Raw genomic sequence first — 20,510 nt, forward strand, 5'->3', positions numbered from 1 at the left:
TTTTTTTTTTTTTTTTTTTTTTTTTGGGTCCGTTAAATTTAAGTTTTCTTCGCACTATGGCTTTATATTGCAGGCAGAATCCTTAGGAAAGAAATATGAAGAGAAGTACAAGCAAGTGGCTGAAATAGCATCTAAGTTAACCATTGAAGAAGCAAAATATCGTGATGTTCAAGTAAAAATTCACCTCTTAAAACTGTACTTTGATTTTGTACCTGAATTCATCTGCTTCTTCTCCAACCTTTTTATTGCATCTACTAGAGCTGGCTGGTTAATCGTATCGTGGCTGTCAATATTCAGTGGTTAATCAGAAAGTTTCTTTATCTTGATTCATTATCCTTATCCAGTTATCTCTTTTTCTTTTTCTTGGTATACTGGAAGTTGCTAGTATTCATCATTGATACTAATCGTTTAATTGATGAAAAATGAGAATTTGAATGCAGTATATTATTGGTAGTTAATAGAATAGCTGCAGTGGATCACTTACCATATTCATAAACCACTGTTTGTCCTATTTAAAAGTAAATTACAGTTCTTTTTTAAATTATTCTCATTCTTAAAGTAAACAACTAAAAAAACAAGTCAAAGAAGGCCACTTTATTTTGTTTTCAAGTTCCTTTATTTATCAATTCTTGATATAAGGATATTTTTTTACCTCATATTATTTCATTCATTTGCGTGTCTATGTTAGTGTATATGTGATTTTGCGCAAAAAAGGGAAGTACATATGATGTATTTAAATGGACTTAATACAAAAAGTTAGCGCATACAATCAATCAATATTATTCATTTATAGGCAAGTTAACCGAACTTAATTAAATACACAAATTTCATGAAGTTTGAGTTTACAAAATGCAACTTTTTTTAGGGAGAGTTTATTGGGTGCACGTGCATCTAATCAATGAAAGAAAATCATAAAAGTTTTACATTGCTTGATAACCAGAAAAGATGCAGGCTGGGGAAAATGATCATTTTAAGCCACATGGCCATATGCTTACCCTTCAGGAAACAAATCTTGACCTTAGCCGCATTTGAGTTTTGTTGTTTCATTTGTGGTTTTACATTCCCCTATTATTTGACATTCTTCCAGGAAAGGAAGACAGAGTTGCATCAAGCAATTATTAATATAGAACAAGGAGGAAGTGCTGATGGTATCCTCCAGGTCTGATTTTTCTAGATAGCTGCGTGCTTCAGTTTGCCAACGGCTATCCTGTGCAGTTGTCCGATACTGATTCTTTTCTGCTTCTTCAGGTCCGAGCTGATCGAATACAATCTGATATTGAGGAGCTCATAAAGGCTTTAACTGAACGTTGTAAGAAACATGGATTTGATGTTAAATCGGCTGCTATAATCGAGCTTCCAGTAGGTACTAGCCTCACATTAGACTGGGATTTGTACTTTTGCATCTTCTATCTAGATTCCTTTTGGATGTGCTTTCAATATTTCTTTTAATCATATCACTTCCTTTCAAGGATCTTCTCTTTATTTATTTTTTATTTTTTAAAAAAATTGACTACGAAATGTTGTACCAGTACAGATTGTACATCATTTGTGGCATGATATGATCCGTTCACGTCTGAAGTGACTTGATGTATCTGGTTTCCATTAATGACATTTTTCATGATGGATTTGTTAGGTTGGCAACCTGGAATTCCGGATGATGCAGCTATTTGGGATGAAGAATGGGATAAATTTGAAGATGAAGGTATAAAAGTGGTTCTTGACAAGTTATTTGCTTCTCTGCACTTGCAATGTTGCAGTTTTTGGTCTCAATTCATTGCCGGCATAATTTGACTGGTAATTTGATGGAAATACTTCATATGTTTTGTTGATATCAGTTAATTAATATACCTTTCAGGATTTTCCAATGATCTTAACTTCGATACAAAAGGTGTTTCTGCCTCAAAACCAAAAATGTCAGAAAGTCAGGGTGAAAAGGGTCTAGCAGATTATAATTCGACTCCTGATTCATCGTCAAATGCCAATGAAAAAACAGGGAACTCCTTGAGTACCATCAATCATGGCCTTGAGAGTGATTCTGTGTATAGTCACAGTGAAGATGAATTAGCTAAAAGTCCATATGGCAGCCCTGCTGCAAAGACATCTCTCGAAAGCCCTTCTCATGAATTTTCAGATGCAGGTTATGAAAAGAGTCCGGAAGCATATAGGTAATAACGAGCTCATATTTTTTTATACTTGTAACTTCATGCAGCTCTTTCATTCATTGGTCTTATTTATTTTATGGTTCTATGTTTTTTATTATGGCCTCAGAAGTTTTAATGAGTCCGCTTGGGGCGCATTTGACAATAATGATGATGTGGACTCAGTTTGGGGAATAAAACCAGTTAATACCAAGGTGAGCTTGAAAATTAGATTTTTTATGTTGCCTTTCTGGGTTTGGTAGATCTAGAGTTCTATTTGGGTTTATTATAGAAAACTATTTTTGTCAAAAGAAAACGATCTGAGTGTAATCATTAAAGATTTTTTCTCTCTTGCTTTTGAAAGTACTGTGGATATAGTATTTTTGTTTCTGTTTACAGTTTGTTTCATATATTAAAATATTTCACTGATTAACATTATGAAAACTTAAAACATCATTCAACGATTTATAGAGAGAGTCTTCTTTTTTAAGCGTGTTAGAAGGATAAATAGCAAAAATTGTTTCATTGGCTATAATTTTCCAGAGGAGACCTCTTGAAGCTTGAATGCTTAAGTAGAGAGAGAGAGAGAGAGAGAGAGAGAGAGACGGAGAGAATATCTTAAAATTTGTTCATGAACATGCTCTTGGTCTTTTCATGTTCCCATCTGTTCTCCGAGAATTGCATGCATGCCCTTGTATTTCATTTTAGTAAAAGCAATGATGTGGAACATGGTATGAATTAGAAGTAGTTCAATTTTTTTCATTTTAAAAGGTAAATTGTGGTAGGATGTGCCTACTGGTCCTCCCCTTCCAAAATTAAGGGTGCTGTGGGCACCGAAGTATAGCCATGTTAGATCTGTTTTTAGGACTCATTCTGCATCCTGGGTGGTAATTTCTAAGATGATGGAATATTGTTCAAAATAGACAGTTATCTGATAAGTTATGTTGCTGAAGAATTTTAGATGTTTAATCCTGGTAGATGAACTTTTGATCAATAGTTGATTGGTAGATAGTCATTGAAAATAACTCGAGTGTTAATTGTACTTTCCTCCATCTAGTCGGGATGAGATTGCCAGTTTGGCTTTAAAAAATTTATAATGGGGAACGTACTGATTTAATTGTAAAGGTTACATGCAGAAGAGTCATTGTGACGGATGCTTTTAACCTGCCGAGTTCCTGGGTTGCTGATTTTACACGTAGTTCTGTTATTGCTCATTTGAGATCATGGTTGTCCATGATGTTCTCTCCAATTCCAGTGTCAAGTTGATTGCATATGGGATTTCAGCCAAGCTACAAAACACTTACTTCTCTCTTTTTATTTGATGCGATCACACAGGAGCCAGACTCTGAAAAACACAGAGATTTCTTTGGAAACAGTGATTTTGATACTAGCTCCGTCAAAACTGGATCCCCGAATGCAGATAGCTTCTTTCAGAGAAAAAGCCCATTTTTTGATGATTCTGTCCCTCCCACTCCCCTCTCTAGATTCGGCAACTCTTCCCCTCGTTACAGCGATGTGGGGGATCACTTCTTTGACCATTCCTCCAGGTTTGATTCTTTCAGCATGCAGGATAGCAGCTTTTCTCCGCAACGTGAGAAGTTCACGAGGTTCGATTCAATAAGCAGTTCTCGAGATTTTGGCCATAATCAAGAGAAGTTCTCAAGGTTTGATTCTATGAGTAGTAGCATGGACTTCGGCCAGAGTAGCCAGAGGCACGCCAGGTTTGACTCCATTGACAGCTCCAGAGATTTCGGCCACGGCCATGGCGCCTTCTCTTTTGATGATACAGATCCATTTGGTACCTCTGGCCCGTTTAAAGTCTCATCAGAGAGTCAAAGTCCGAAGAAAAGCTCCGACAATTGGAGAGCTTTTTAAGCATCAGAGATCCTGTTTGAGTTTACATTTGAATCGACTCTCTTGTTTTCCCCCACTTTGACTTGTTCATTATAATGAGCCGTGTGCCATTTTATCTGCTTTTATGGCTTGGAAGAACATGAGCTGGATGGTCATATTTTTGTATGTTGTGGTGGTGGTTTATGTATTTATTTCAGACATTGTCTATGCTGATGACATGCTTTGAAAAAGAAAACACGCTTCTCTTGGTTCTCTTTTTGGGGGCAAGTTAGATACAAGATCGCGCATGCATTTGCACGCCCACAAAATGTTGTTGTTGTTGTAAACAGAGCCAAATTGGCGAAATATTCCTTGCATTTGTTATGAAAGACACAATATTTTGAAGATGTAACAAGCAAAGCAACTCTGAAATTCTTTCAAATCCATTTCTGCTCCCAACTCTAAAGAACAAATTGAGTTATTTGTTATCCAATCGCTCTGATACTTTCTCAATTACGCCATGTCAGAAGCACAACAACCGTGTAAATTTGTTTTGTAAAAAAGTGAAATATAAATAACCATCGCCTGCCTCAGGTAGAGATCAATACAATGGCATAGTGCACCAAAAATGTAAATTTGCGTTAGAATTAGAGTTTGGATGACGTAGAGATCGATAACCAGCGCCTTTAAAGTTGGGGATAATTGCAATACTTCCATCCATGGGCCATTATCCGAGCCCCATTTTGGGCACTATTTGGACCTCAATTGGCTGAAGGCCTGTAACTGGGAAGACTGCAATTTAGACTCGGGCCTGTACTTCTTGAGTCAAGCCCATAGATCCGTCAAGGAGACCGCCATTTTCTTGCTTCGTTTTGTTGTCATTTCAGATTAGCAAATGTTTGGAGAAGCTCTGGAGGAGATCGGAGAGAGGTGAAAATCAGGACTTGAATCGGACCAAGCGTAAACGACGATGAAATCCAACGCGTGGGTTCTATTGCTAATGGTGATCTACTTCGGTGTTGTTAATTGCATTGATGACAAATGCGCCGCTTGCAATGCCGTTGCCGTAAGTTCTTGTTCTTAACAATTCTCTGTTCCCCTTTGGACAATTTTTGTTGCTGTTTTTTTTTTCTTTTTTGTTTGGTCTCCGAATCGTAAAAGTCCTTCATCGTTTTGCTTATTTTTATGTGACGCGTGCCAATCTGATCACTGTCTTTTACTGTTTTTGGATTGGCTTTTAACTTTCTAGTCATCCTTCTCTGTTGCGTTGTCTTAAAGTTTGGTTTCAACTTAGTTGTATGTGTTCCTTTTCTTTGGTGGATAACTTCATTTTCTTATTGGATGTTTAAGTAATTTCTCTTGCTAATGCTGAATTGATCGTAATCCCGCTTAGCATCGCTAATGCTAACGAGTAGATATACGAAAGGGGACCTAACTTCTGTAATTATTGTTCGCAGGAAGAGATAGAACGTGGACTTTCCAATGTAAGGCGATCTTCCTTTCTATAGAAAAATTCAACCACAGTTTTAGACGGTTTCTAAGTAATTACATGTTTAACTAGGAAAAACCGAGGAATCATTTAGATATGAGACATCGGTTGGATTCTAAAGGTCAGCGTAAGGGGAAGGTGATTGACTACAGGTAAAACACCAACCTCCCAATTTTCAGGCTGCTCTTTTTCCCTTGGCACGTTTAGAACATTTCTTATTAATATGTAACAAAATGCAGTGGTGATAATGGATAGATGAACTGTTTAAATAGTTCAGTAGTAATATATGTTGGGCCGACATGTATGGGGGGAAGAGTAGCTTGTAGAAAGGCCGGTAAATCAAGAAGGTGATATCGATACTGTTAAAATTCCAAATAGTCGCGCAATTAATAATGTTTGATATCAATTACGCAGAACAGAGACTGTTATTAATATGAAGCAAAATTTTCTTGTACAATTGCATTACTGGATAAAGAGTCGCAATAATTCTGATTTTAATTGCTTGAATTATTTTGAAATCTTACTTTATTATTGAGATACAGACGTATAGTTCAATTTATGATTTTAATGTGGTAAATATTAAAGAACTCTTTACGTCTTAAAGGTTATTAAAACTGATTATTCTTAGTTACAGTTTTCATATTTGTAAATTGTAAGCTTAAATTTCTGCAGGGTCAGTGAGCTAAGAGTTGTTGAACTCCTGGACGGGCTTTGTGAAAAGATGCAAGATTACACCATCGAGAAGGTACTTCTCTTTGAAATTAACTGTTTGATCTTAGTTGGATTGGATTCTAGAAGATTGGTTAATTTCTGACAGTCTGGGGGCTTATTTTGCGAGATAATTGTTTCATCTGTTCTTGGTGCAGTCAGATTCAACTGGAAAACAGTGGATCAAAGTGGATGACTGGGACAACTTGACAAGTGTGTGGCAAATTTAAGCTTCTATTTTTCAATGAGTTCCTACTCAATAAACCTATGTTTCTTTTGTTTTTGTTTTTGTTGTTTGTTTATTTGTTTTTTTGTTATTTTTGTTATTGTTGTTGTTGTGTGTGTGTGTTTTGGCTACTGAAATTGACACTTAAAACTTTTACTCCAGTTGTTGAATGTTTGATAGCTAACTATCGTGCACTTGATGCATAACAAGAATCACAAGTGGCCTGGACTGAATTTATTTAGATCTTGGTCATGCCCCAAATTCACTTTCTTGCAGATGACTGATATTTATAGCTTGCTGCGTTTGCATATGAAATTATTTTTGCTTGTTTGTTATAATGCAAACATTTATTTGCTTTCATTATAACAGATAAACAAGAAGCTCGGGCTTATTCAAAAGATATATCAACTTATTGTGGGAGGTGAGACTGTATTTTGTGATGATTATTCAGCGATGATAATTAAGCTGGTTCATTTAGATTTATGATTTTCCCAATCTAATGTTGTTGTTTATTATCGAAACAGATTATTAGAGGAAACAGAAGATGATGTAAGTTGACATGTTTGCCTATGAATAATTTCTTTTTCTTTTATTTCTTTTTTCCCTCTCAACAGATCTAAGCAATTTCTTGATATTGATGAACCTGCAGTTGGCAGAGTTGATTAAGAAAGGATCTGTCAGACCAGGTGATGTTAGCAAAGTACTATGCCATGATTTGAGCAGGCATTGCAGCAAGGCGAGGTAACTCTTAATTTGCTGTTCGTGAACCTCTGAAAAGTGCTTTTATATCAATTTCAAATGTTAATTTGACTATGAAGTTGATCTTGTGATAAAAATGTTCATTCTGCACTGATTATAGAATTAGTTATTGTAGTACTTAACTGCTCCATCAAAATAGTTCTCTTAGGTCTATTGGATAATGAATTTGTTTTTAGTTCTGTTTTTTAAATTTATGTTTGTTCCCTCTTAATTTCAATACTATGGTTTTCACATTTCTTAAAAGAAATATTTGAATTCTAAAGCCTAGCTTGGTTTGTTCCCTTTCTAGTTTCAAGACCTAGCTTGGTTTTTGAAAACGATGGTAGAAAGTGGATAACAAAATAAATGAACTTATAGGTGAAAGTGAGTTTATAAGCTTAGTGTTCAAAAAACCTAAAACTAAATGTTTATCAAAGGGGGCTTTAACTACCTCTTTCGATTATTGATTTCAAAATAAGTATTGGTGAATTTAGAAAGCAGAGCAAGCGTTATTTTTAGAACATCTAAAATAATGATATTTAACCTAAAGTACTTTTTAGATTACCTTTCCCTTTTCGTCATTTGACCATTTTGGCAGATTTGTGAAATCTAATAGTTTCAATACGTAATAAACAGTTGCCACCTTGTTTGTGTAAAGCAGTGTTCAGCTGAATGACGATGATGATGAAGCAGATGGGGAGCTATGAAAAGATAGGTTTGAGAGAGGAGCTATAAACCATGCAACAGTTCAGCTTGTTTTCAAATCAGGAGATATGTGCTACACGCTTATTTTCTTGTATAACTGTTTAACTTTGATTGCACTTTCAATTTTAAATTTTGATAGAAAACTCAGACGATGGGGTGATGCTGACTTAAAAGCTTCAGATTGATGTTTTGTGTAGTAAAGCTTAGGGACTTGAGGTAGGCTTCATTAAGCTAAACAACCCGAAAGTAAAACTAACCATTTATAATAAAGGCATAACCTCGTAATTCACATGCCAGCCATTTGTCTACTGTTGATGGGATTTTCTGCATGTTTTTCATACTCTGAAAGATTAGGTGAAAAATGACGATCTGGCGACTTAGTTTTTCAAGTGCTCTTTGCTCATAATTCATAAGCTAGATGCTTGAAATTATGTGATGACGCAGTCCAGTCCTTCGGCATGACATTTCTCTTTATGATTACCAGGAAATAATGCTTATAAAGGGTGATATAATGACCAACCTAATGCGTCCGAAGAAATCGGCGTCGTTGTCTTGTCTGGTGTGGTAATGCACACACATCGCCCACATTTGATATGGCATATGCCTGGTCTGTGCTCAAGTCGGTTGTTGCGCGCGCGATGTTCCTAAAAGAGAATTTCTATTTTTGCAACACTAAAGTGGAGATGAAAATGTTTGTTATTATTAGCAATAAATTTGCATTGTTATTATGGTTTTATTGTTATTCATTGTCGAATCAGCAATATAAGATTATTGTGTACATGTACCTTTCTAGATGGTCCCTTTTGTCAATTGCTCTTGCCTCTTAAGGGTAAAAAAGTTATGATATATCAGCTTGCTTGTACATTAAATAGCAGTTTTTTTAAGCCCAAAAAATTTAAAGACACTTGAAGCAAGGAACAAAAGTAGCTCTTACAAAGATAGTCAAAAGAAGATTCTGGTTGCACCCAATTGATGCCTCCGAAAATTCTCACCAGCTTCATAGAAACGCAGAGATAAGAAAACAAATGAATATTAGGGTTACAAACTGTTACGACATTGATCTGTACACGCATAGAGTTCGAAATCACATCACAACGAAAAGGAACAACAGAAAAACAAAGGGGAAAAAAAAAAAGAATCTGATATGACTCTTTATTTTCGTCGTTAAAGCATATGAGCATCCAATGCCAAATAGACAACGGGCATAGGCAGCTCTGGTGGAGAAACCGTAGCCCAGTCTGCTAAAAACCAATGTTATATATACACCAACTCTCACATCTCTTTCCCTTTAAAATCATGAATTGCAGTCCAGTACACCTTTCAACAAATTCAGCCCTTCTAATGATATGCTTCTCCTTACTCGAGTTGGAGGTATTTCTATCCGAGGGGGCGGATCAGTGGAAAAACAGACCACAATAACAGTTAAATTATCGCACGTATTGCGCTTTAGCGCCTCCCTTACCAGCTCTCTTGAACATCTTTCTGGATCGTTGTGTAGCATTAGCTCTTTCCTTGCCATTGTAATAGCATACTGACTGCTCATAACATCCCAAAGCCCATCGCACCCCATTATTAGAAATTCATCTTCCTCCGTCAGATTCAATTCCTGCAGCTCTGGCTCTGCACTCAGTGGGCAAGCAGAACCCTTGGCACCTTTCATGTGCCAATCTCCTATAGCACGCGCAACAGATAACTGGCCATTGAGATAGCCATCATATATCACCCCACCAAGCTTCTCAATTCTGAGTTTTTCAGATGCACAGTTGGGCTTGTGATCCTTCGACACCTCAATAGCCTTGCCCCTCCTACCCAGAACAGCACGACAATCCCCAGCATTCGCAATAATCATTGTTCTGTAGCGAAGAAAATTAGAAGTCAGAAATGATTGGACAATGAATCTGAATACAACATACTGAAAATGTAAATTAACATTGACACATTTCTCAGGATAACTGGTCAGATAAGCATTCAGTGTATGAAGAACGAATGTTATACCAAGAAACTTGCACTACATTTGATTGATTCACTGACAAAATGAAGTGGGCTAATCCAAACAAGTGGCTACGCGTATCAATGCTCCTGCTTGATAATATTAATCTAGCATGCGAACTAACGCTTGTTACAAGTTGTAGACATACGATTTTTCAACAATTATGGATGTAGAGACGTGGGGCACTTAATCACATATTCATAACCTCACGGGCTTAGAGAAATCCTGAGAAATAACCCTTTAAATACTTTTCCACTAGTTTGTAGACTCAAAAACACATAATTTATGTAATTTATTGCTAGAATTTTGAATCCCAAGAAAACTTTCTGATAAACTTCGTACACACACACGACTCCAAAAATAATTTGAGGTCTGTACCTTCCAAAAATGAAAGCAGTTAGGGCAGTAGTGCCAGAGGAGATATCCAGAGAACTAGCATCAGCAAAAGCATAATCAGCTTTCAAAAAAGCACTCTTAATTGCCTTCTCTACACTAATTGGAAAACAGGAGTCCTCCACAATGAATCTGAGGATGTTCTTTCTAACAAAAGCAGCGGCATCTGTACCCCCATGGCCATCAAATACCTGCAACACAATAATTCCACCAAATACAACGTTAAAGCGAATATCCAAGAGAATCACTTTCTGATACAGAGAAGCTAATTAACGAAGTGGCCAATAACCCTGTTCACATTAGATTTATGAGAATACTGCCAGAAATGCAAAGGGAAGAAATTGGAAAGGATTTTATGGAAACCAAGAGAAAAATGAAAAAAATGGTGGTGACTAAGACAAATGTCGCATTACAAAACTAGGAAAATGTGGTGATTATTGGTAACTAAATGTCACTTGTGATAGAGAGACTATTATTCTGGTGCATTGAGCACGTGATGTAGAAAAAATCAATTTGCCAACTCAGGCCAACCGCAGCAAACAGAACCACAATTATGTGTGCCTGTGCCTATCTGTCCTGTGGAACCAATGCAAACTTTTTAAATCCTTGATTCAGCCACTGTGTTTTAACAATATCATCTTCTCAAGAGGGCGAGTTTACTACTACTAACAGAATTATTGGAAGCCAACATTTAATCTTTCTAAAAGAATCACATGGATGGAATGTAAGAGGCAGTTGAATGATTAGTATCATCACCGGTCGGCCCTTAAAGGAGATTCCTCCTACAACGTTACAGTGTACAGGTCAAAATGTTATCAAGGTGAAAAGTGATACTCACACCATAGAACGCTCCAGGAGAAGTGAAATCTGCACAAGCATGGATATGTTCAACAAGATCATCTATGCATATGTGTTCATCTTCCATGTACTGCTTAGGTCCTTTTTCTGAACAGCTACCCGATCTCAAGACAGGTAAGAATCCTGTTTTCCCATCAGGCGACTTATTCCCAAGAGTTTCTGCATCCAAGCTCTGGAGAGTTTATGGACACATAATTAGATGCTTCATAGCTTTCCCAAAATTAACAACAAAAATAAATGAATAAAAAGTTATAATTACACTAGAAACTAAAAATAGATACAAGACCAGTAGAAGTACTGATCACAATAGAACAAGAACTACCAAGTACAGATATTTCTGAAAAAACAAGCTAGGACACCCCAACCTCTGCCCTCCTATAATTGCAACTAGACGCAGGTAATAGACCAATAAAGTGCTAAATAGAAGTCTGATGGGAACACAAAAAGTCTTTCAGACTTCAAGCTGTCCTGAAAGCAATATGTCAATGATGCATGTTTTGAATAACAGTCATGCTACTAGTATTAAAAGGAAAAGGAAGCAACCAGAACTTAATGCCCGTAACGTCATTGAGGCAGACTTATATATACACTATACTATATCTCAACGGACAGCCATCAAACCATCCCATGAAATTGGAAGGACGTTATACAAGATAATATTAAAAAAGCAGTAATCTGCATCTCCAAAAAATCTAAAATGTAAAAAAAATGATTTTACTCACCAAGTCAGCTTGACCAAGGAGCTTTATGGAGCTCACACTATGCCGCATTACTGAGAGGTGTCGGGGAGGCTTCCCACTGGTCATCTGTTTCAAACTACTAAAGCTATCAGAACTTTCGTCATCTGTGGCTGATACATTGTCCTTATTGTATCCGCCGCCTTCCAGTAGGGTGAAGGGAGGTGAAAAATCTAAACCCGTGGCCATATTTCTGCCAAAGACATAAATTTATCTATGAAGTCCGATTTTGACCCTTATCCCAGAAGAACTACAAACAGCGCCCTTGTGAAGAATCAATTCCTAGATATCAAATTTCCAAATTTAAAGCTCGGAAAATAGCCTCTGCTGACCAATCAAAAGTATTCAATAATTGCAAGTTCTAGCGGTGTCGGCCAGGGTATGGGGCAGAGATAAACCAATAAGTCGAAGAAAATCACTCCACCTCAACTTCAACAAATTAATAGAAAGTCGAAGACTCCAATCCAAATCTTCAATACACGATAACTGGAAATCAGCAATACAAGGATACCCAGATCAAACTGCAGATCGAACTACGAAATACGGAGAAGAAACCCAGTACACAACCGCAAAATTTGCCGACCTTCACTTGCGTCTGATGAGAAATATCGGATCTACTAAGCCAATTATTAAAATGGTGCGGAATAAGTAAAACCCGGGAAAATTGCACGACGAAATCACAATCCTCCAAAAGCTGTCGAATAAAGTAAAGTGGAAAACTGGCTTTATATGTATTACTTAAATCGACAGAAGCTTTATGAAGCCACAAAGCAAACCAAGCCGAATAACTTATGAAAACGCCCCAGAAGTCTCATAGAGATGCGAGCAAAAAAGAAACGAAATAGATAAATTTCCAGAAGAATCCGTTAGAAAAGTAGGAGATTTCTCACGAGGAGGAGCGTGATTAAGAAGCTTTGAGTATTGTGTTGGTGGTCGGAAAATAGAAGAGAACCGAAACCCTAAAGAGGAGAAAATGTGAGGAAGCCGAGCAGAATCTTTGAGGAGGCTTTTGGAGCGAAGAAAATGAATGTGAAAGGGAGAAAAAAGAGGGAACTAACTTGTATGTATTTGGTTGGCGACCGGCGATTCCAGGTTATCCGGTGGATCTCGTAGCTGTCAGTTGGGTGCGCGAATAACGACACGTGATCAGTTATTATTGGTTGGTTTTGTGGGTGACCCATGACCTTGGGTGAAATTTGTGGATCGGTGCCGCCAGACCACCCAGCCGTTGGATCTCTTAGCTAGCAAACGGACGGTCCAGCGCTATCCCTCTGTCTTGTCCTTTAGGAGTCTAAAGGGCTTCCGTGGGTCCGTTGACGGCCACCAAAGACCCTAGATCCTCGACTCATCACGTGGCACTCTCCCATTGGAGGCAACAGATAGAAAGTGATTCCCCTCCGCTTTTCGGCGATCCCGTTTCGCCTCATCCCGAGGTGGGCTGGGCTCTTCGAAAGCCCAGTCTTTAAATGGAGGCCCAGGCCCAAATTAGTTGGTAACATAATATATAATTTCTTTTAAATGGAATAATATTGCTAATGACTTTTAAAGATGAGTGGGAGACAAACGCCATCTTAAATCCATTTTAAACCGAGGGATTAATCAATCTTACAATAATTAGGCATTATGAACGCATCTTAATCACTTTTGCAAGATTGTTAAGAAAATGCCATAACAGAAAGTGGGACATTTTTGGAAAATTAATCCTCGTCGACGGGCAGGGGCGGAGTCTCAGCCGCCCACAAGGGCGGAAGGGCTCACCTGTGGAGTACCGAACGAGCGACAGTAGATGGTGTCACTGTTGCTGCAGAAAGATTGGGCGTCGAAGAAAAGAACACTCATGACTTTTGCTTCATCTACGATATGACGAAAGAATTTCTTACTGTTTCTTGTCGAAATTTTCACGTGGTTTGGCTGGCCTGTCAAATTTTGTTTGCTTCTCTCTCCCTCGATACCAATAGCCGATTTGGCATTTGGCATTTGTTAGACGAACACGGCTCTCCACAATGGTTTGATATTGTTCACTTTGAGCATAAGCTCTCATGACATTGCTTTGAACTTTTTTCTAAATGTCTCATACCAATAGAGAAATTAGTCGAAGTGGGACTTTCATCATCTAACAGCATCTAGCATATACTTTGTTTCCCAATCATTCCGATTTCTTATTGGCGCAGCCTCCAATCAGGCTTCCGTTTCCTTATCTTCATTCATTTTTCTGTGAATCTACTGCTCCATGAAGTTGTATTGGAGCAGCAGACTTTTCTTCATTGCTTGATTTTCCGGTTAGTTGATAGTTTGCTAGGTGACTTTGCTACTGATTATTTGATTACTTCTTTCTTCATTTTGAGGATATTTGTGTTTTAATACCAATCAAGCTGCTTCTGGGAGTTTAGGCATTTGTAGAATAATACTTACCTTCAGGGATCAGCCAAGTTTGAAACTGTTTCCGTGGCCTTGATATTGGGTGATTTTCTTTTTCCAGTATGGAGAGGGCAAGGAATCGGATCCTTGGTCTGCTTACATGGAGAGCTTCGTTGAGAATGTTTAATATTTAAGCTTATCTTGGCTCTGTGTGCAATTGATTCACCACGAGATAATAAAAAAGTCGTCCTGTTTAACACCGTTTCCCGGCGGGCGGCGGAAGAGAGGAAGAAACAGAAGGTTTTACTGGTTCTATTGGTGTGCTCATGACTTTCAACTGGATCGAAGTTTCTTTATTTGCATAAACTGGACGTAGATAAAATCCACTGTTTTGGCAAGAATCGTAAATGAGTTTCCTTTTGCTTCTTTCTTTGCTATCTCTCTGTTGTGGTAGTTTTTCTCTCGAATTTGGTAAGAACAGTTCCTCAAGACCATCGGTTGTGAACATTGGGGCTATTTTCTCTTTTGATTCCACCATTGGAAAAGTTGCTAAAATTGCCATTGAAGAAGCTGTGAAAGATGTGAATGCGGATCCCGGAATTCTTCCCGGAACCAAGCTTTGGTTACAAATGCAAAATTCCAACTGTAGTGGGTTTCTGGGCATGGTCGAAGGTGATCCCTTGTTCTTTCTAATTTTGTTCTTCTCTTTTCTTTCCCCCACCTAATTGCTTTAACTTTCTGTCGTTTTTTTTTTTCTTGTAATCATAGCCTAGAACTAACGATGAATTTGTTGTAGTTTTGCAACTTATGGAGAATAAAACCGTAGCCATCATAGGCCCTCAGTCTTCTGTGGTTGCTCACATTTCATCCCAAGTTGCAACTGAGTTCCAAGTTCCTCTGGTCTCATTTTCAGCTACAGATCCTACTCTCTCTGCCCTTCAGTTTCCATTCTTCGTGAGGGCTGCGCAGAGTGATTTATTTCAAATGGCTGCAGTTGCTGAGATTGTTGATTATTATGGTTGGAAAGAGGTGATTGCTATATATGTGGATGATGATTATGGGTGGAACGGTATTGCAACATTGGGTGATAAACTTGCTGAGAAGCGTTGTAAAATCACATATAAAGTGGGTATTAGTCCAGAATCAGTGGTGACTCGAGCCCAAGTTTTGGATCAACTTGTTAAGGTTGCACTAATGGAATCAAGAGTTATGGTTCTCCATGTGAACCCCAAAATAGGCGCCGTAGTCTTTTCAGTGGCTAAATTCCTTCAAATGATGGGGAATGGATATGTATGGATAACAACTGATTGGCTTTCATCTCTACTAGATAGTGTTGTTCCTCTTCCTCTTGAGACCGTGGAGTCGATGCAAGGAGTTCTTTCTCTACGCCAGCACACAGCGGATTCAGATCAAAAGAAAGTTTTTCTTTCAAGGTGGAATAAGTTCACCGGTGGCTCTTTAGGTCTGAGTGCATATGGTCTGTATGCTTATGACTCTGTTTGGGTGGTTGCTCATGCCATCCACAAATTTCTTAATCAAGGTGGGATCATCACACATTATGATGATTCCAGACTGCATTTAAATGAAAGCGGTAATCTTCATCTTGAAGCTATGACTATCTTTGATGGCGGAAAACGCCTGCTGGATAACATATTGGAGAGTGACTTTGTTGGTTTGAGCGGTGCCATTAAATTTGATTCTGACAGATCCCTTCCTCATCCTGCATATGATATTATTAATGTTATTGGGACTGGATCAAGAAGGGTGGGTTACTGGTCCAACTATTCTGGTCTATCAGTTGATTCTCCTGAGACACTCTATTCCAAACCACCTAATCGTTCAAGCGCAAATCAGAAGCTGTACGAGGTTATATGGCCAGGAAATACAATAGGTAAGCCTCGAGGATGGGTATTCCCAAACAATGGGAAGCTATTAAACATTGGAGTGCCACTTCGGGTCAGCTACAAGGAGTTTGTATCACGAATCAAAAGGACTGAAAATTTCCAAGGTTTCTGCATTGATGTGTTTACAGCTGCTGTAAGCTTATTACCTTACGCTGTCCCGCACCGATTCATAGCCTTTGGCGATGGCCATCATAATCCAAATTACACAGATCTTGTGTATGGGATCACAACTGGCGTGAGTACTAAATCATATCTAAATTTTGAATCTTTTAAGTTGCTTCAATTGGGTAATTCTTGTCTGTGTATCAGAAATTTGATGCTGTTGTCGGAGACATGGCCATTGTCACGAGCCGTACAAGGCTTGTGGATTTTACTCTGCCATATACTGCTTCTGGACTAGTTGTGGTGGCTCCATTCCAAAAACTGAACACTGGTGCTTGGGCTTTCCTGCATCCATTTTCTCCAGCCATGTGGATGGTCACCGCTAGTTTCTTCCTTTTTATCGGAATTGTTATCTGGATTCTGGAGCATAGGACGAATGATGAATTCAGAGGTCCACCTAAAAAACAATGTATTACAATTCTATGGTGAGGTCCTTAGTCTGAGGTCCTTACTCTGATATCTCACTAAAATTTTCTGCTGATCGATTGATTGCTTGTGAACTTTGCAGGTTTAGCTTCTCAACTCTATTTTTTGCCCACAGTAAGTTGCTAAAAGATGGTTTGCTTTCATTGATTATGGTCACTATAATGTTATCATCTGTAATTTAATTCATTCTGTACGTATTTTGCAGAGGAGAACACAATTAGCACTCTTGGCCGCCTAGTGCTGATCATATGGTTCTTTGTGGTTTTGATAATAAATTCTAGCTACACTGCCAGTTTAACATCCATTCTCACAGTGCAGCAGCTATATTCTCCAATCACAGGAATCGAAACCTTGACGAAAGGTGGCGAACCGATAGGCTTTCAAGTTGGATCGTTCGCTGAACGTTATCTGAGTGAGGAGCTGAACATATCTAAATCGAGGCTTTTTGCTCTTGGATCACCGGAAGAATATGCCAAGGCACTTGAGCTTGGCCCTGACAAGGGGGGTGTTGCTGCTATAGTTGACGAACGTCCATATGTAGAAAGTTTCCTGTCGAGACAGTGCACATTCAGAGTTGTTGGTCAAGAGTTTACAAAAAGTGGCTGGGGTTTCGTGAGTGCTAATTCTTTCTAGGACTTATCATTCTTATTAAGTGTGGGATGTATTATTTAGTAACTCTTCTCCTGTTGCTCCTTTGGTATTTCAGGCATTCCCCAGAGATTCTCCCTTGGCTGTAGACTTGTCGACGGCCATTTTGCAGCTCTCGGAGAACGGCGATCTTCAACGGATTCATGATAAATGGCTAATGAAAAGCGCCTGCAGCATGGACAGTGCAGAGCTAGAATCAGACCGGCTTCAACTTAAGAGCTTCTGGGGCCTCTTTCTAATATGTGGGATAGTCTGTTTCATTTCTCTTGCCATATACTGCTTTCAGATTATTCGTCAGCTATACCGTTCTGATGAGAAAGGATCTGATCTGTCCATCAATAGTGGATCACATTCTAATCGTCTTCGACGAATTATATCATTGATGGATGAGAAAAAAGAACCTTCTAAAAGAGAAAGCAAACGAAGGAAAGTTGAGAAATCATTTGAAAATGATAGGGATGATGATCAGTTGGAGATCAATCCCTGAGAAAGTGGCAGATAGAACTTGAAGCAACCACCCAGGTTCATTGTCTGCTCTCTTCATCAATCATTTTAAGGCCTTTCCACACATAAATTACATTCTAAATCCAGTAAGGGAGATGTATAACTGAGCTATCTGTTTCTATAGGTTTAGAAAAATATCTATTTCCAATTTTTTTTTTGATTTTGTTCTACTTCCTTTTGGGCGAAGGCTGGAGTAAACACGAGAACTAAAAGCAGTAGCTGAAGTAAAATTTGAGCATTGTGTATTCTGCCGATTCTAGAGCGAAATCGGAGCAAAATATCTAAATTTATAGAACAAAGTGGACTACAAGATGTGTGTGGACTAATTTGCAAAGCAAAAATGAGGAAGAAAGGTGTAATAAAGGTGATGGAACCATGTTGTAGTATTTCATTCATTTCTGTCCCTTTTCAAAGGTCATTAGCTTTAGAATATTGCCTTCAAATGTTATATACGAATTCAAAACCAGCATTGTACATTCATGCACAAGAACAACATAGACTCAAAACAGCCAGCAAGAGACATGATGCCTAAGCTTCAAAAACTTTGCACTCTTTGTCAGCTGGGTTAGTCTGGCAGTAATCCTCCAATGGGTCTCCGCTCTTTCCTGATCCCGCTCCCGGCCATTCGCTTGCCACCAAATGAGCCAAGTCGACAACTCTTTGGCTGGAGGCAACAAAAAAACAAATGAAACTTAATATACTTTGGCTTCTACTATTGAGGGAACATGAATTCCCATGAATTAAAGTCCTCACCTGTATCCCCATTCGTTGTCGTACCAGGCAACGACCTTGAGCATATCATCTCCCATTACCATTGTTAGCGAAGAGTCAATTGTGGAGGAAACATCAGTACACTTGAAGTCCACAGACACAAGAGGGATATCGCATACAGCTAAAACTCCCTTCAACGGTCCATCAGCTGCCTTTCTGAAGGCAGCATTGACATCGTCGGCAGAGATGCCTTTCTTCTCAATGTTCACAACGAGGTCGACAACTGAAACGTTTGGAGTAGGCACACGAAGTGCAATTCCATTGAGCTTGCCCTTAAGCTGGGGCAACACAAGGGACACAGCCTTTGCTGCACCCGTGCTTGTAGGGACAATGTTCAAAGCTGCCGCCCTGGCTCGCCTCAAGTCACGGTGCGATGCATCTAAGAGTCTCTAAAAATAATCCCAAGAACATGACAAGAGGTCATAAGATTTTCTCTTTTTCAAGAATCATTTATCAGATCAATGTCATGGTGCATTCATAATGTGATGTTCATGTCTTTTCCTTACCTGGTCTCCAGTGTAGGAGTGAGTGGTTGTCATGGTTCCCTTCACAATGCCTGGATTCAATCATATATCAAATGGTTAAAATCAGGAACCAGTGCCAGTCGGCCAAAACGAAACCAATTGCTTACCAAATTCCTCGTCGATAATCTTCACAAAAGGAGCAAGGCAATTGGTGGTGCAAGAAGCATTGCTGCATAAAAAAATTAAAACAAAAAACTTTAATTATCAGAAGCCTAAGTAACCAAACCAACCACAAACTATTACATGGCAGCTCAAATGTCAAAAACAAATTCATTATTGACCTAATGATGTTAGCGACATCGTGGTGGTAATCTTTTTCATTTACCCCAACAACGTATGTTGGAATATCAGCACCCTTTGCAGGAGCTGTGATGATAACCTTCTTTGCACCTGCTTGGATGTGTTTTCCTGCACCTGGGCCATCCACGAACACTCCGGTACCCTGCAAGGGGACATGAATATGAACAATTGATCTTGGAGGCGATCATCCGGTGACGGATAATCTGATAATTGATACCTCGATAACGATGTCGATGCCAAGCTCGGCCCAAGGAAGCTTGAGGGGGTCCCTGCTTGAAACAACCTTGATTGGCTTGCCGTCAACAGATATAGTTTCATTGTCCACAATTTTCACGTCTGCTTTGAAAGTTCCCAGCATGGAATCGTATTTTAGCAAGTGAGAGGCCTGAAAATTTTCATCCAAATGGTAAAACTTCGGTAACACTGTTGCAGTAGATAGTTCTAGAAGAAACGTATTGCTTACATTCTTGACACCACCACTGTCATTGACAACTACGACGTCAAGAGGCGAGTCTTTCCTACCATGCCAGCACCGCAGAAAGTTTCTGCCAATACGTCCAAATCCATTGATTGCCACCTTCAGTTTAGCCACTGTTTCTCCCCGAATAGGAGATGATCCTACTGCCTGCTATGAACAACATGTTTCATACACTTATCAATTTTCTGAAACTACTGTGATCTCTCATGAAATCATCTAGAATTTCAAACCAGAAAAAAAGGGCAAAAAAGAAAAACCTTGGGGGTGAGTTGAGCAGCCACGACGTCGAAGAAAGATCCTTCTCTACCATTGTTGGGAAAGGTCAGGCAAGTGGATCTAAGCCCGTTGAACTCAGCCACATCCAGCCTCTGCACATGGCAAAACCAAAAGTAAAGTATGAGCACAGACAATCTGGTAAAATTCCGTAGTTTGAGAGCAGAAGAGACCAACCTTGAATGAGCAGCGGGTAGGGAAAGAGTAGGAAGTCTTGGATGGAAGCCTCGAGTTGGTGGGGATTCTAGTTGAAGCAAGAGCTGCATGAGTGGCCATGGCTGCTTACTCTGGCTAATACGTGACTCCACTTCACAAATATATATATATATATAATATATATATATAGA

General features: G+C 38.8%; 6 protein-coding genes across 9 annotated transcripts in view; 3 read left to right on the forward strand and 3 right to left on the reverse strand.

Annotated features, from left to right (window-relative positions):
- LOC111476375 (epidermal growth factor receptor substrate 15-like 1) overlaps window positions 1-4,333 on the forward strand; it is a 10,280-nt gene extending 5,947 nt beyond the window's left edge. The window contains exons 7-13 of the mRNA XM_023120010.1: window positions 74-172; window positions 1,088-1,159; window positions 1,249-1,363; window positions 1,634-1,702; window positions 1,856-2,165; window positions 2,269-2,353; window positions 3,474-4,333. Coding sequence (XP_022975778.1) covers window positions 74-172; window positions 1,088-1,159; window positions 1,249-1,363; window positions 1,634-1,702; window positions 1,856-2,165; window positions 2,269-2,353; window positions 3,474-4,013 — 1,290 coding nt within the window. The 3' untranslated portion in view covers window positions 4,014-4,333. The remainder of the gene's footprint in view (window positions 1-73; window positions 173-1,087; window positions 1,160-1,248; window positions 1,364-1,633; window positions 1,703-1,855; window positions 2,166-2,268; window positions 2,354-3,473) is intronic.
- Window positions 1-5,575, reverse strand: part of LOC111476374 (Fanconi anemia group J protein) — a 26,809-nt gene extending 21,234 nt beyond the window's left edge. Inside the window, exon 1 of the mRNA XM_023120009.1 lies at window positions 5,564-5,575. The gene's annotated coding sequence lies outside the window, so the exon portion shown is untranslated. The remainder of the gene's footprint in view (window positions 1-5,563) is intronic.
- LOC111476381 (protein canopy-1-like) lies at window positions 4,827-8,527 on the forward strand. Of its 3 annotated transcripts, XR_002717068.1 has the most exons (10): window positions 4,827-5,037; window positions 5,429-5,455; window positions 5,533-5,612; window positions 6,133-6,205; window positions 6,327-6,381; window positions 6,764-6,815; window positions 6,919-6,943; window positions 7,044-7,135; window positions 7,791-8,053; window positions 8,322-8,527. XR_002717068.1 is itself a non-coding variant. In XM_023120020.1 (9 exons), the coding sequence occupies exons 1-9, from the start codon at window positions 4,942-4,944 to the stop codon at window positions 7,837-7,839; spliced, it is 549 nt and encodes a 182-aa protein (XP_022975788.1). In that variant the 5' UTR covers window positions 4,827-4,941; the 3' UTR covers window positions 7,840-8,134. The 3 variants fall into 3 exon arrangements, 2 of the variants coding, with proteins under 2 accessions (XP_022975788.1, XP_022975790.1); XM_023120020.1 differs by lacking the exon at window positions 8,322-8,527 and having other exon boundaries at window positions 7,791-8,134; XM_023120022.1 differs by lacking the exon at window positions 8,322-8,527 and having other exon boundaries at window positions 7,794-8,134.
- A 263-nt stretch (window positions 8,528-8,790) lies between these two features.
- On the reverse strand, window positions 8,791-12,856 carry LOC111476378 (probable protein phosphatase 2C 27). Its single transcript, XM_023120015.1, has 4 exons — window positions 11,801-12,856; window positions 11,059-11,250; window positions 10,206-10,411; window positions 8,791-9,690 (listed from the first exon to the last, which is right to left on the reverse strand). The coding sequence occupies exons 1-4, from the start codon at window positions 12,002-12,004 to the stop codon at window positions 9,132-9,134; spliced, it is 1,161 nt and encodes a 386-aa protein (XP_022975783.1). The 5' UTR covers window positions 12,005-12,856; the 3' UTR covers window positions 8,791-9,131.
- Window positions 12,857-13,940: 1,084 nt separating this feature from the next.
- LOC111474412 (glutamate receptor 3.3-like) lies at window positions 13,941-18,203 on the forward strand. Its single transcript, XM_023119509.1, has 7 exons — window positions 13,941-14,094; window positions 14,295-14,845; window positions 14,970-16,312; window positions 16,387-16,664; window positions 16,748-16,779; window positions 16,871-17,277; window positions 17,372-18,203. The coding sequence occupies exons 2-7, from the start codon at window positions 14,581-14,583 to the stop codon at window positions 17,798-17,800; spliced, it is 2,754 nt and encodes a 917-aa protein (XP_022975277.1). The 5' UTR covers window positions 13,941-14,094; window positions 14,295-14,580; the 3' UTR covers window positions 17,801-18,203.
- On the reverse strand, window positions 18,183-20,490 carry LOC111474421 (glyceraldehyde-3-phosphate dehydrogenase B, chloroplastic-like). Of its 2 annotated transcripts, none has more exons than XM_023119524.1 (9): window positions 20,341-20,490; window positions 20,148-20,258; window positions 19,876-20,037; window positions 19,630-19,797; window positions 19,394-19,554; window positions 19,220-19,281; window positions 19,095-19,144; window positions 18,571-18,977; window positions 18,183-18,481 (listed from the first exon to the last, which is right to left on the reverse strand). In XM_023119524.1, exons 1-9 carry the CDS (start codon window positions 20,437-20,439, stop codon window positions 18,346-18,348), a joined length of 1,356 nt encoding a protein of 451 aa, XP_022975292.1. In that variant the 5' UTR covers window positions 20,440-20,490; the 3' UTR covers window positions 18,183-18,345. The 2 variants fall into 2 exon arrangements, with proteins under 2 accessions (XP_022975292.1, XP_022975286.1); XM_023119518.1 differs by having other exon boundaries at window positions 19,876-20,040.
- Window positions 20,491-20,510: the final 20 nt, after the last annotated feature.

This window comes from Cucurbita maxima, unplaced genomic scaffold (assembly GCF_002738345.1).
Source record: "Cucurbita maxima cultivar Rimu unplaced genomic scaffold, Cmax_1.0 Cma_Scf00003, whole genome shotgun sequence".
Lineage (NCBI taxonomy): Eukaryota > Viridiplantae > Streptophyta > Magnoliopsida > Cucurbitales > Cucurbitaceae > Cucurbita > Cucurbita maxima.